Source organism: Arvicola amphibius, chromosome 11 (genome assembly GCF_903992535.2).
Source record: "Arvicola amphibius chromosome 11, mArvAmp1.2, whole genome shotgun sequence".
In the NCBI taxonomy this organism is placed as follows: domain Eukaryota; kingdom Metazoa; phylum Chordata; class Mammalia; order Rodentia; family Cricetidae; genus Arvicola; species Arvicola amphibius.
The window spans coordinates 57,058,747-57,072,646 of NC_052057.2; the positions used below are offsets into that span (position 1 = coordinate 57,058,747).

General features: G+C 40.7%; 1 protein-coding gene across 1 annotated transcript in view; it reads left to right on the forward strand.

The window, feature by feature from the left end:
• The window catches only part of LOC119826107 (solute carrier family 7 member 13-like), a 47,013-nt gene extending 42,147 nt beyond the window's left edge, over positions 1-4,866 (forward strand). The window contains exon 4 of the mRNA XM_038347122.1: positions 4,612-4,866. Coding sequence (XP_038203050.1) covers positions 4,612-4,866 — 255 coding nt within the window. The remainder of the gene's footprint in view (positions 1-4,611) is intronic.
• Positions 4,867-13,900: the final 9,034 nt, after the last annotated feature.

Sequence of the window (13,900 nt, forward strand, 5' to 3'; positions counted from 1 at the left end):
TTTGTCTTTGTGGTTGAGGTGTGTTTCTTGTAAACAGCAGAATGTTGGATCCTGTTTTCGTATCCAATCTCTTACCCTGTGCCTTTTTATAGGTGAATTGAGTCCATTGATATTAAGTGATATTAATGACCAGTGGTTGTTGACTCTGGACTTTTTTTGTAGTAGAGTTTGTGTGTTTCCCTTCTTCTAGTTTTGCTGGTGAAGGGTCACTAGATGTCTGAGTTATTGTGGGTATTGTTGGACTCCTTGGTTTGTGATTTTCCTTCTATTACTTTCTGCAAGGCTGGATTTGTGGCTACTTATTGTTTAAATCTGTTTTTGTTCTGGAATATCTTGTTTTCTCCATCGATGGTGAATGCAAGTTTTGCTGGGTATAGTAGTCTGGGCTTGCATCTATGTTCCCTTAGTGTCTGTAGCACATCTCTCCAAGACCTTGTGGCTTTCATGGTTTCCAGTGAGAAGTCAGGTGTAATTCTGATAGCTTTCCCTTTATATGTTACTTGACCTTTTTCCTTTGCAGCTCTTAATATCTGTTCTTTATTCTGTATGTTTTGTGTTTTGATTATTATATTGCATGGGGATGATTTCTTTTGATCCAGTATTTGGTGTTCTGTAGGCTTCTTTTATTGGCTTTTGTGAAGGATGTTTATTCCCTGTTTTATATTTTACCTGATTTAACATTTGTATATAAGAGAGGTACTGATTATTTTGCATTAATTTCATATCCAGCCAGTTCAATAAAGAGACAGGATCAGCTGTAGGAGCTCCTTCATAGAATTTTTAATATCACTTTTATATACTATTATGTCATTTGCAAATAATGATAGTTTGACTTCTTTTTTTCCCCATTTGTATGTTCTCAGTCTCTTTCAGTTTTCTTATTGCTCTAGCTAGAGCACTGAGTACTATACTGAATAGATATAAAGAGAGTAGACAACCCTGTCTTATTCTTGAATTTAGAGAAATTGCTTTGAGTTTCTTTCCATTTAATTTGATTTGGGAAATTGGTTAGCTGTGTATTGCTTTTATAATGTTAATTATGTCCCTTCTCTCCCTGATCTCTTCAAGACATTTATTATGAAATATTGTTAGATTTTTCAGCATCTAATGAGATGATTAGGTATTTTTTTCTTTTATTTTGTTTATATGGTAGATTACATTGACAGATTTTCATATGTTGGACCTGAACCCTACATCTCTGGATGAAGTTCATTTTGTTCATCTTTTGATGTGTTCTTGGATCTTGTTTGTGAATATTTTATTAAGTATTTTTAAATTAATATTCATAGGTAAAATTTGTTTGTAATTATACTCTATTAAGAATTTGTGTGATTTCAGTATCATGGTGTATGTGACTTCACAGAAAGAATCTGGCGATATTCCTTCTGTTCCTCTGTTCCTTTTTTGTGGAGTAATTGAAAGGGTATTGATATTTAAAACTATCAGGCCATGAGCTATTTTTTTCTTTTTCTTTTGAGATTTTAGCTTCTATTTCCTTAGGGGTTACTGGTCTATTTAATTTGTTTGATTTAACTTTGGTGAGTGGTATTTATCAAGACATTTTTTTCTTTTAGATTTTCTAATTTTGTGGATTGTGGTTTACAGGATTTTAAAGTATGACCTAATGGTTTTCTGGATTGCTCAGTATCTGTTGTTATGTACCATTTTTGTTTCTGATTTTCTTGATTTTATATTCTTTCTCTGCCTTATAGTCTGTTTAGATAAGGGTTTATGTATTTTGTATATTTTGTCAAGGAACAATTCTTTGTTTCATTGATATTTTGTATTGGTCTCTTTGTTTCTAGATTTTTTGATTTCAGTCCTCAGTCTGATTATTTCCTGTCTTGTATTTCTCTTGTATTTGCTTCTTTATGTTCTAGTGCTTTTTAGGTACCCTGTTGCCAGTGTGAGATCTCTTTTAATTCTTCATGAAGGCACTTCGTGCTATGAATTTTCCCTTAGCACCACTTTCCATGTGTCCAATAAGTTTGGATGTTTTCTATTAATTTTTATTGAATTCTAGGATTTTTTTAACTTCTTTTTTAATTTACTCTTTGACCCAGTGGTAACCCAGGAAAGAGTTATTTAGTTTCCATGAATTTGTAGGTTTTTTGTTGTTGTTGAAATCCAACTTTAATCCATGGCTGTCTAATAAATTATATAATATTTTAAAAATATTTTTCTATCTGATAAGATTTTCTTTGTGATAGTTTTCAGAATGTCAGTTTTCAGAATGTTTCATGAGGTGCTGAGAAGGGTTTGTGTGTATGTGTTTTGGTGAAATGTTCTGTAGATGTCTGTTAGGCCATTTGAGTCATAATATCTGTTAGTTCCAATATGTGTCTGTTTGGTTTTGTCTGGATGACTTGTCCATTGGTGGAAGAGAAGTGATGCACTTCTCTGTGTCTTTTGATTAATTTATTTTGGAAGTCTACTTTGCTAGATATTAAAATAACTACACCAGTTTGATTCTTAAGTTCATTTGATTGGAAAATCCTTTATGAACTCTTTACTATGAGGTTATATCCAGCCTAGACACTGAGGTGTGTTTCTTATCTACAGCAAATGATGAATCCTGTTTTGGTATCCATTCTGTTAGTCTGTGTCATTTTATTGGTGAATATAGTCCATCATTATTGAGGGATATCAAGAACCAATTATTGTTAATTCCTGTTATTTTGTTGTTGGTAGTGTTAGTGCTACCGCGCGCGCGTGTGTGTATGTATATATATATGTATGTGTGTGTGTTTCCTCTCTTTGGGTTTTATTAATGTGAGATTATCTATTGCTCCTTTTTGTCAGTATAATTAACTTCCTGGGGCTGGAGTTCTCCTAATAGTAATTTTTGTAGTCATAGATTTGTGGGTAGATATTATTTATATTTGACTTTATCATGAAATGTTTCTTTTTCTCCATCTGTTTTGCTTTATAGTTTTGCTGGATATAGTAATATGGACTGGCAACCATGGTCTGTTAGATTCTACAAGACATCAGTCAAGGTCCATCTGGATATCAGAGTCTCTGTTGAGAAATTGAGTGTGATTCTAATAGGTGTGCCTTTATTTGTTGACACTTTCCTTTGCCACTTTTAATATTCTTTTTGCTGTTGTTTCTCTGTATTTTTAGTGTTTTGCTTATTATTTCGTGAAAGTATTTTCTTTTCTGATCCACTCTATTTGGAGTTCTATAAACTTTTATACATTTATAGGCATGTCCTTCTTTAGGTTGAGAATCATTTATGATTTTGTTAAATATAGTCTCTGGATTTTTTGAGTTTTTTCTCTTTCTTCTATGATTTTGTTTTTTCATAGTGCCCCAGAGTTCCTGGATGTTTTATGTCAGGAACTTTTTAGATTTAACATTTTCTTAGACCAATACATTTCCACTATCTCATCTTCAAGACCTGAGATTCTCTCTTTCACCCTTTTTTATTATGTTGCTTTCATCTGTAATTTCTTTTAGCTTACCCAAATTGGACATTTCCAAGATTCCCTCAGTTTGTATTTTCTTTATTACTTTCATTTTCAGGTCTTTAACAATTTTCTTCATCTGTTTTTCTTTTTTCTTGGCTTTCTCTTGAGGATTTATTTATATTATCCAATTTTTGCTTGTGTTTTTCTTGATTTCTTTAAGGTTTTTTTTTATTTCTTCTTTAAGGACCTTTATCCTCTTCATGAAGTCAGGTTTATGGTCAATTTCTTGTGTTTTAGATGTGTTGGATTTTTCAGATTTGGCTGTTGTAGGATAGCTGAACTCTGGTGGTACCACATTGCACTTTGTGTTATAGATTTTGTTCTTATACTGGCATTTAGCATCTGTATTTGGTCTAATTATAAGTCTAGGTATTGATTACTGTATTTGTCTTTGTTGGATTGGTATTATTTTTTTCCCTTGACTTTTGTATCTTCTCTGGTCTTCTAGCCTAAATATCTATCCAAGGAATTTGATGACTAGACAGTAGGGACTCCCTTCAAAGGTTTTGGGATCTTGGGGTCCTCAGATCTAGTGTGACCCTAGGTAGAGTTGATGTTTTCTTCTAAAGTTGTAAGCCAGGATATAGAACCCCAAAAAGGGTAAATTCTGGAGTTGTTGAGTGGGTTTTAGGGAGAATTCACAGGCAGCGTTTGGTGTGTTCCCTGGTATGCTAGATCTAGCCTGGTCTCTTGTAAAGCTGAAGTCTTCTTTAGATGTTGTAGACTCTTATATGGAGCCCAGGGATTTGACTTATAGGGATTTAGTTGATGGTAGGCACTATCTTACATGGGGTCACTAAAATTAGGGACCTCCTCTAAGGCTGCCAGGGATGTGTGGCATACTAAGGAGACCAGGGGAGGGAGTTGAATGAACATTGTTTCTGGTTACAAACTGAATAATTGACAAATATTTCCTTGGTCAACAGTTTCTAATTTTGTTGTATGAACCATCTGGGCATTGATTTTTATTATGTAAAAATTCTAACTTATTGGTCACTAAAAGGTTTTATTTATACTAAAGATTGAAGTTAGTAACATAAAAGTCTCAGACCTAAGAACAATCAAAGTATATTTTTGTTTGTCATAGTAAATTTGATAACAAAGTCACTGCTCATTTTAATTTTCTTTTTACTTTTAGGTGTGGCTGCCACTTGTATTTGGATCAATTGTTTTAAGTTTGTTTCTACTACTAATACCAATTATTAAGTCTCCAACATTAGATCGTTTCTATGAGGTCACCATTTTTTGCAGTGGGCTTCCATGCTACTGGATTCATCTTCTTCTAAAGAAATATGCTGGTGCTTTTGATAAGATCACATGTTATTTACAATTACTATTCAATGTTTCCCCAGCTGAAGATCAAGATAAATGCTTTTCTACACAGAAAAACTGACCATAGAGATTTCTGAAAAGAGTAAATTTTGACAAGTAATCTTTCTATGAATAGATGTAATTGTTTACATAATCCTTTATTTATAAATGCATATAATTTTAAACACAAAATTCCACATCTCCTGTACATCATCTATGAGGCAGAGTCAATATTTCCTCAAAGATTCACCTACTTTATATAGAACAAAGACAGAAGGGAGCAAAAAGTCTCCAAACACAAAATTAAATGACACTGAAATGCTAAATTCTTTTATTTTATAATAGACAATGTATCATCTATCTATATCGAAATGTAGCCTATCTTCGATATATATACATGGTAATGTATCTATATTAAAATTTATCTATATCAATTATTCTCTACTATTTAATATGTTTAGATATTTAAGGATAATAAAATGATAATAACACATATGTAATCACAGCTATGGCATTTCACTCACTAATTTCAATAGTTAAAATAATTGAATATGCAAATAAGTGATACAAAATATAAAAACATTTATTATTTAAGAACTCTTGTGTATTATTGAGAACTTAATTCAATATCTTTTCCACCACTGCATTCCAGGTCAAAAATACTTTAAGTATAAATACATGTACACAATACTCAAACTGTTTAAAAATCATATGTGTTCTTTATTCATTCTTCATCTCTGTGAAGACTGAAAATTATTCTGTCAATGACTCAATAAATAAATCAGTATCTAAATCACTTAATAAATACTTTCATATCATTTTATGAGTTCTACCTTTTTATTTATTTTTTTCTCTTTTTAAAATTCCTCTTACATAACAACTACAGTTCCCCTCCTGCCCATCCTCTTACTCCCTGTTGGGAACTAATGGAATCCTGGCCTTCCTACTCACCTCCCCTGTTGGTGACCTTTCTTGTCCTTGTTGTTATGGGTTTCTAAGAAACTTGAAGTTCCATGATCTCAGATTTGTTTACCAACCCTGCTTCCTAAGTATGCATTGCCTTGGCCCTAACCTGAGGATCTGACGATGAGGTCTCCATCCTGTTGACCCACCTGTTTGGGTTAGGTATAAAACCCCCTCGGTGATGTACAATAAAAGCTTCTTATTCTGCAACATCCAGACTGTGTGTTTCATTAATCCTGACATTCTTCATTAATCGGACTTGGCTCTAGCTGCACTGGTGCAGCAAGTGGAAGTCCCACTGAGGTCTGAGAAAGCAGCGTAAGCAGACAGGGTCGTCCCAGGCATGCAGGGATGTATTGGGGGAATTAAGATAACTGCTAGTGTTAGACCCCAACTCTGGGATGCTAACTCCTCAGGAGGGTCGCCCCAAGAAACCACTCACCAGTCCAGTTGATGCAAAAGCAAGAGGAAGTTTATTCTCATTTGCGCAAATGGGCTCCTTAGCCAGGTGAGGGAGAGAAGCCCTGACTAGCTATTACAGGCTATTTTTAAAGGCAAAAATCCACATACTCAGGGAGGAGGTACAGTGGGTTATTTGTCAAATGCAGCGATTGGCTCATTTTAAGGGCATTTACTATGATTGGTTATGTCAAAGGTGGGATGGGTGGTGGCTGGGTCAGACGAAGGACAGGGAAGCACCTGCAGGCTGTTGGAAAACACCTAACATTCTAGTCAACAGGCAGGGTGGGGTCACGACTAGTTCACAAAACATGTTTTCTCTAGTTTGCAGAAACATGTTTTCTTCATTCCCTCCTCTTATCTTGGAATATCAGAGGGCCTCTTTTAGGGCCTGGTATTGTTGGGTGAGCACTAAGGCTTGGGTGAGGCTCAGTCACTCACGAATGAACTGGAGCAGACTATTGAGAATGCAGGGACTAAAAGTGAGAATTAGAAGGAGAATGATTAGGGGTCCCATAATTGTTGAAATGAGGGTGGGTAACCAGGGTCATCTGCTAAACCATCCTTCAAACCAGCCTTGCTGGGCCTCCCGGTCCCTTTGTCTTTTATCTAGCCTATTTCTTAATTTTGTCATGGAGTCCTTTATGACTCCTGAATGGTCGGCATAGAAACAACATTCTTCACCTAGGGCTGCACATAGACCTCCTTCCTTTAGGAAGAGTAAATCTAATCCCCTCTTATTTTGTAACATAACCTTGGATAAGAAGGTGAGTGACTCTTCTAATTTAGAGATGGACTCTTCTAAGGCTTGTATATCCTCATCAATGGCAACCCATAGCTCATTATAATATTGGGGGCCCTGGTTCAGGGCTGCCGTTCCAGTACCAACCCCAGCAGCAACCCCAAATCCCAGTAAGACTGCCAGGGTTAAGGTGACTGGCTCACTCCGAAAGTGTGTGGGATGCTTGTCATAGAAATCTTGCAGGGTGTTAGTTGGGTGATAGAACACCCAGATACCAGTTGCACCATGACACAAAAATCTTTGGTAGTGTTAAGGACCTGAGTAGAAATGCAGGGGGTGAGTCCCTTATTGCAGGCCTACCATATTCCCTGGCTAGGTACCAGGTAAAAATTAGCCTCTGTCCCTTCGGTCGGCATAGTGGTGTGACAGAGCCCTTGATGGGACTTGGGCGGGTGACCTAGGCAGATTCCTTGTGCCGAGACCTCAGTCAAAGTTAACTGATGGTGTGTGTCCCAAAGACATTGGTTTGCATCAGTGGTGTTATTATAGGCTCCCAAGAATGCAATACCCTCATAATACGGGGGGCTGGAGGCCAGGAAGAGCCAACAAAAACTGATCAAGTTGAGGCTAGTTTGGTTGAGGACCGAATACGCTTGCTCCTGTAATTAGGTTGAGCAGTCTCTGCCCAGTCAGGGCAAATTTGAAGGAGAAGGTGACATCTAAAGCGGCAGTAGGGGTTGGAATGGGAGTCTCAGATGCTGGCTCTTGGTTGCCTTGCTGGTCAGCCGAGGGACCACCCTAGTTGGACAATATTATATTTGGCCCTACCAATTTACTAGGGGGTGACTGTATTTTGAGGTTGATCTTAAAAGTGGCTCCCTGTTCAGTACCCGAAAGATACCCTCTAATGCCCCAGGTTCTTTCTTTTAGCCAGTTTTGCTATTTTTGTCTCCCCTTCTGGGTGAAGTGGTAGGCAAGCTAAATTTTCCCCACAAGCCTCTGGGAGTTTCCCCTTATCATCGATTAAGTAGCTGTACGGCTTGATACAGTTTCTGTGTACTTGGATCCATTCCCGAGAAGACGTGGATCACTAGTACACATGTCCTGTAGTCTCACATTCCCAGGCAGCACAGTAAAAATGGTTAAGGCCCCCGCATCCCTGAGCCATGGCCCAATCTCTACCTTCTCGGGGACAGACGTAGAAATCCTGCTGGGCCAGTTGGCATCTCCTCTGGGGAATGCCACATCCGAATTCCTCAGCCCCATTAGTTTTTCCTCCTGCATGGAAGGGTAGGTTATTAGCATAATACGTGGGTATGTCCCGGTATTCTAATCCTGTAGCCAGCTGACAGAAGTCAGGTGTGAGGGCAGGCCACCAGGTTCCAGGGGTTGCTACATTTGTGAGGGACCAAATGACCTCCCCAGTCTGGGAGGAGACCTGCCTGGTGAGCTGTTGAGGGACATGTGGGTTTCCTTTAACCAAGTCTAGGAGACTCAAAGTTATTACACAGTTCGTAAAAGTCATAGCTTGAGTGGGTTTTGAATGCACTGAAGCTTCCATCCAGCTTGATTTTTCCGGGTTCTGTTGTCCTCTCATGGTGCCCTCTTGACGTGGGCTGTGTGGACCCAAGCAACAATACTGTCCACTTTAAATGCAGTTGGGGTGGTTAGCAGCACGGTGTAAGAACCCTTCCAGTGGGGCTTGAGGGTCTTAGACTGGTGCCTCCAGACATAGACGAAGTTGCCAATCTGGTACTGGTGAGGAATCTCTGTACCCTCCATCTGGTAGGCAGCTGCAAGGGGCTTCCAGACCTGAGCTTGTATGATCTGGAGTGCCCACAGCCATGACTGCAAGTCAGGAGCACCAAATAAGAGTCATTTGCAGGAGTGATCAAGTCCGATGCAGGGGGTGGGGTCGGGGGTGGGAGTGGGAGGCCCTCCATAGAGGATCTCATATGGAGTCAGACCATCCCGGGAAGGGGTGTTCTGTACTCGGAACAAGGCTAGGGGAAGGAGCTGTACCCAGTCTCTAGTGCCAATATCCATTACTAATTGGTTAAGGTCTTTTTGATTGTCCAGTTCATTCTTTCTACCTGACCTGAACTTTGGGGCCTGTATGCCCTCTCTAGCCTCCTTGCTCATGGGATATTGGTGGATAGAGACAAGGGTGGCAGAAGGTTTTAGGTCTATGACCAGCAGCAGTTAACAGCCAGTCCTTTTCCAGCTGTTTCTGTCCGTCCTTGGGGAAAAATTTTTAACCAGATGGGATCCAGGGAAGGCGTGTGAGCTGAGGGCTTTTCATGCAGCCAGTGTTCATCCTTCAGGTGTAGGGCTAGCACCTGGAGGGGCTGTCCATCTGATCCAGTAATTGTGGCCCCTTCCTTGTGAAAATGGATATGGGCTCCAACTTTTGAGAGGAGGTCTCTACCCAATGGGGGTATGGGTAGTCCGGTACCAGCACAAATGAGTGTGTCACCTGCCCTGTGCCTATGTGGATTTTCCTCTCAGTAGTCCATTGATACAGTTTTTCCCCAGTGACTCGCTGGACCCAGGAGGTCTTGCAGTTTAGTGACCCCCTTATCTGGGTTAGGACAGAGCGTTGGGCTCCGGTGTCCATTAAAAAGTTTGTTGGTTGTCCCCCTACATCAAGGGTTATCTGGGGCTTGCGGGGGAGGGCTCCTGGCCTTGACCTGCCTAGTCATCAATCTCTAGTGACAGAATGGGAACTGATTTCTTCCTTGGTTCATGAGGTCTCTTTGGGCAGTCTTTAACCCAGTGTCCTTTTTCCTTACAGTAGGCACATTGGTCCCGGTCCACCCATGGCTTTCTCCTGTCTCGCAGGTTCTTATTCTGTTCTAGTTTGCTCTGAATTATGTACTATGGTGGCCAAGATCTTAGTTAATTCTTGGCTATGCTTTTTGTCCCTCTTGTCTTCCCTCTCTTCCTCTTCCTTACACAATCTTTCCTCTTTCTCTTCAGGAGTCTCTCTTTTATTGAAAATCCTTTCTGCCTCTTTGACTAAATCATGGGGAGTATACCCCTGCAACCTTTCTAGTTGTTGGAGCTTACTACAGATGTGTGGTGCAGACTTCCCTATGAAGGACATAATCATGTCCCATTGGCGTTCATCAGCCAATAGTTCGAAGGGGTTATACATATGATATGCTTCCATCAGATGCTCTAGGAATCATGCAGGAGTCTCCTCCATTCCCTGAACTATTGTGGTCAAATTGGTGGGGTGTCTTCCAGCCTCTTTGAGACCCACTAGGAGAATCTTGTGATAGAAACGAAGTTGCTCCCTACCAGCCCTGGTGTTGTAATCCCAGTCTGGTCGGGTGAGGGGGAAGGCATCCTCGATCTCATTTGGCAGCTGGCTGGGTCTGCCATCTGTGCCAAAGACGTTCTTGCGAGCCTCTAAGAAGACTCACTGTTTCTCCTTGGTAGTGAGGAAAAACTGTAAAAGTTGTTGGCAATCATCCCAGGTGGGCTGATGTGTGAGTAAGATGGACTAGATCAGCACTGTCAGTGCCTGGGGGTCCTGGGAAAAGGAAGGGTTACGGGTATTCCAATTGTAAAGGTCAGAGGCTGAGAATTGCCAGTACTGGAGTTGCCCTGCCATAGAATGGAGGGGGAAAGCCTGAGACGTCCAAATGCCTTCTGCTGATGATCCTCCCCACTCCCTCCTGAGGTATAATCGGCTGGAGAAAGGAGGAGAGGCCAGTCCTGAGGCTTCCGTCTCTGTAGAATCAGAGGATGGGGATTCAGGTTCTTGGGGGACCTGTGCCGGTGGCTGAGCTGGGGAAGAGGTAGCGGGGGTTGGAGATAGGGCAGAGGGGAATCTAGGAGTAATAAATTCTCATGGTTATTTGGGAGGACAGCCAGAGTCTTGAATTTCTGTTTTGGAGGTTCATTCAAGGGAAGAAGGGAAGAGAGGGAATATGGCACCAAGGGAAGAGGTGTGAGGAGTGTCAAGGATGGCCAGGGGGCCGGTTTGGGGCTTGTGCCCTGGCAGAGAAAGAAATGGCTTAACCCAAGATGGGGGATCCCAGGAGAGGCTTTCCCAAGGAATGATGTAGGGCATTTTTTTCCGGGTATCCATGGGTTCCAGTCTGGAAGACTTTTTCTTTAATCTGCAAAATAGTATTAAGATTAAAAGTTCTGTCCCTCAGATGGCCAACCTTGCAGGTGGGTTATTCTGAGAAGCAGATAATTTGCCATTTCTTCTTACGGACCTCGACTGACTGGTTCTGGGCTCAGTCGGAGACTTCTTTCCAATGGTCTAGAGTTAAAGTCAAAGGGGTGGTAACTTGTTGTCCCATAACTAGTGCGATCTTAATATGAACAAAATAACAGACAAAAAACAGACACACACACACACACACAATAAAAATTCCAATCTGCGCAGCAACAAATCCATCTAAAATCAAAAGTACAAACCAAGAGAAAGTTGGCCAACCATAATCAGGCTCCCTGGAGAGTCCAGGTCTCTCTCCTTACCCCAGACTACTCCTGGAGTGGACTCCAGAGAGAGACCAGGGGTCTCAGGGCACTTCTGCCTCCTCCCACTAGTCCAATTCTAATACAAGTCCTGTACATGTACAAATACGAAACTGGCTAGACTACAAAAATAACATATAAGACAGACACATTCGAGACAATAAAAATGGCGAGATCGCTCTTATCTCCAATCAGGTCCTGGTAATGGGTCTGGGGGCGTACCTGATCCCGGAATAGCCCCCAAATGTTAGACTCCCCAACTGTGGGATGCTAACTTCTCAGGAGGGTCTCCCCAAGAAACCACTCACCAGTCCAGTTGATGCAAAAGCAAGAGGAAGTTTATTCTCATTTGTGCAAATGGGCTTCTCAGCCAGGTGATGGAGAGAAGCCCTGATGAGCTTTTACAGGCTACTTTTAAAGGCAAAAAACCACATACCCAGGGAGGCGGTACAGTGGGTTGTTTGTCAAATGCAGGGATTGGCTCATTTTAAGGGCATTTACTATGATTGGTTATGTCAAAGGCGGGACGGATGGTTGCTGGGTCAGGCGAAAGACAGGGAAGCACCTGCAGGCTGTTGGAAAACACCTAACATTCTAGTCAACAGGCAGGGTGGGGTCATGACTAGTTCACAAAAACATGTTTTCTCTAGTTTTCAAAAACATGTTTTCTTCACTAGCAGCAAAAGAGAATTGCAATTTCAGGTAAAAGGATTGTTAGAGCAACAAGGAACGGCGCTAAAAGAAAGAACCATAGAAGCCTTTATTGAAACCATAGAGCAGGCCAGTCCCTGATTTATTACAGGAGGAGGTCTGAATGTTCCAGATTGGGAAGAGGTTCACAGAGACCTATAAAAGAAACTACAAGAAGAGGGCCCTGACAGCTTTCTCTCTGTGACCTTTTCATTGTGGCGGTTAGTTAAAGATGCTCTGTTAATAGACAGGGTGAAAGTTAAATGGGAGGTAGAAGCAGCTAAGGAAGATTTACAAAAAATTCAGGAAGAAGAGACCTGCGTTCTATAGAGGATCAGGAAGGAGAAAGGGGGCCATGTGGTGGTGGTAATGGGGAAAATGTTAGGAGAGGATCATTAGAGAAATTCCGCTCTGCCCGGCTCAGAAAACAGTCAATTGCTAGGCAGAAGTCTATGATTCTGAGTTTTTAGAGGATAGTGAGGAATCACTGGAAGATGAGGAGGAAATAATATGTAGGGAGAGAAGAGATCTTCGTAGATAACTGAGAAAAGGTAAAGCAGAAGAAGATTCACCCTCAACTCCTTCAGCCCCACCGGCTGATAATGATGCAAGGATGAAAATAGAGGTGTATGTTTCCACTCTGCACACATGGTGGCACCTGTAATGGAAGTACCTGACCCTAATAATCTGGGGCAGATGAGGCACCAACATTTCCCATTACAGTTTAAGGAGATAAAGCAATTAAAGGAGGCTTTTGCTGCCTATGGTGCCCAAGCACCCTTTGCATTGGTCATGGTGGAGTCTTTCTCTGCTCTGAATTTAACACCAAGCAATTGGCAGCAATTATGCCTCACCGTTTTATCTGGGGGAGACTATTTTCTATTGCGGGGAGAATAGCAGGAAAACTTTGTAGACAGCATGATTAAAAGTTCAAGCCTGACAAGTTCAGCAGAATTTAGACATGTTAACTGGAGCTTGGGCTTATGCTGATTTGCAGCAACAAATATTGTATGATCCTGTGGTATTTATACAAATAGTGGCCACCACTACTAAAGCTTGGAAGGCTCTACTCAACAAGGCAGTGGGAGATCAGCTGTCTAAAGGACTTCAGAACCATTTCAGGACTATGTGGTTAGGCTATTACAGTTAGCAGTAAAATTGTTTGGTGTAGATGGAGCGGCGGGGCTGTGTATTGCCACCCGGCCAGCTTTACACCCGAAATAATTACATGGAATAATTACACTACTTGGCCCATTAGTTTCATCCTCTTATTGGCTAATTCTCACATCTTGACTAACCCATATTTAGTAATCTGTGTAGCACCACAAGGTGGTGGCTTACCAGGAGAGATCTTAACCTGCGTCCATCTCAGAGAGGAGAGTCATGGTGACTGCATCATGGCAGTTGCCTCACTTCCCTTCTTCCAAGCATTCTGTTCTGTTTACTCCACCCACCTATGTTCTGACCTATCAGGCCAAGCAATATTAAATATTAATATTATTAATTAACCAATGAAACAGTAGATAGATAAAACACTCCTACACCATTTCCCCCTTTTCTGTTTAAACAAAAAAAGGCTTTAACTTTAACATAGCAAAATTACATATAACAAAACAGTTATCAAGTAAGAATTACAGTTACAATATTTATATCTACTTTATCTTTTATCATAACAAAGGAAAACAACTATAATTATCTATTTATTCTACAACTCCATCAAAGACTCCAGAAGGATATAATATTACCTAGATGAACAAGAAGTGAG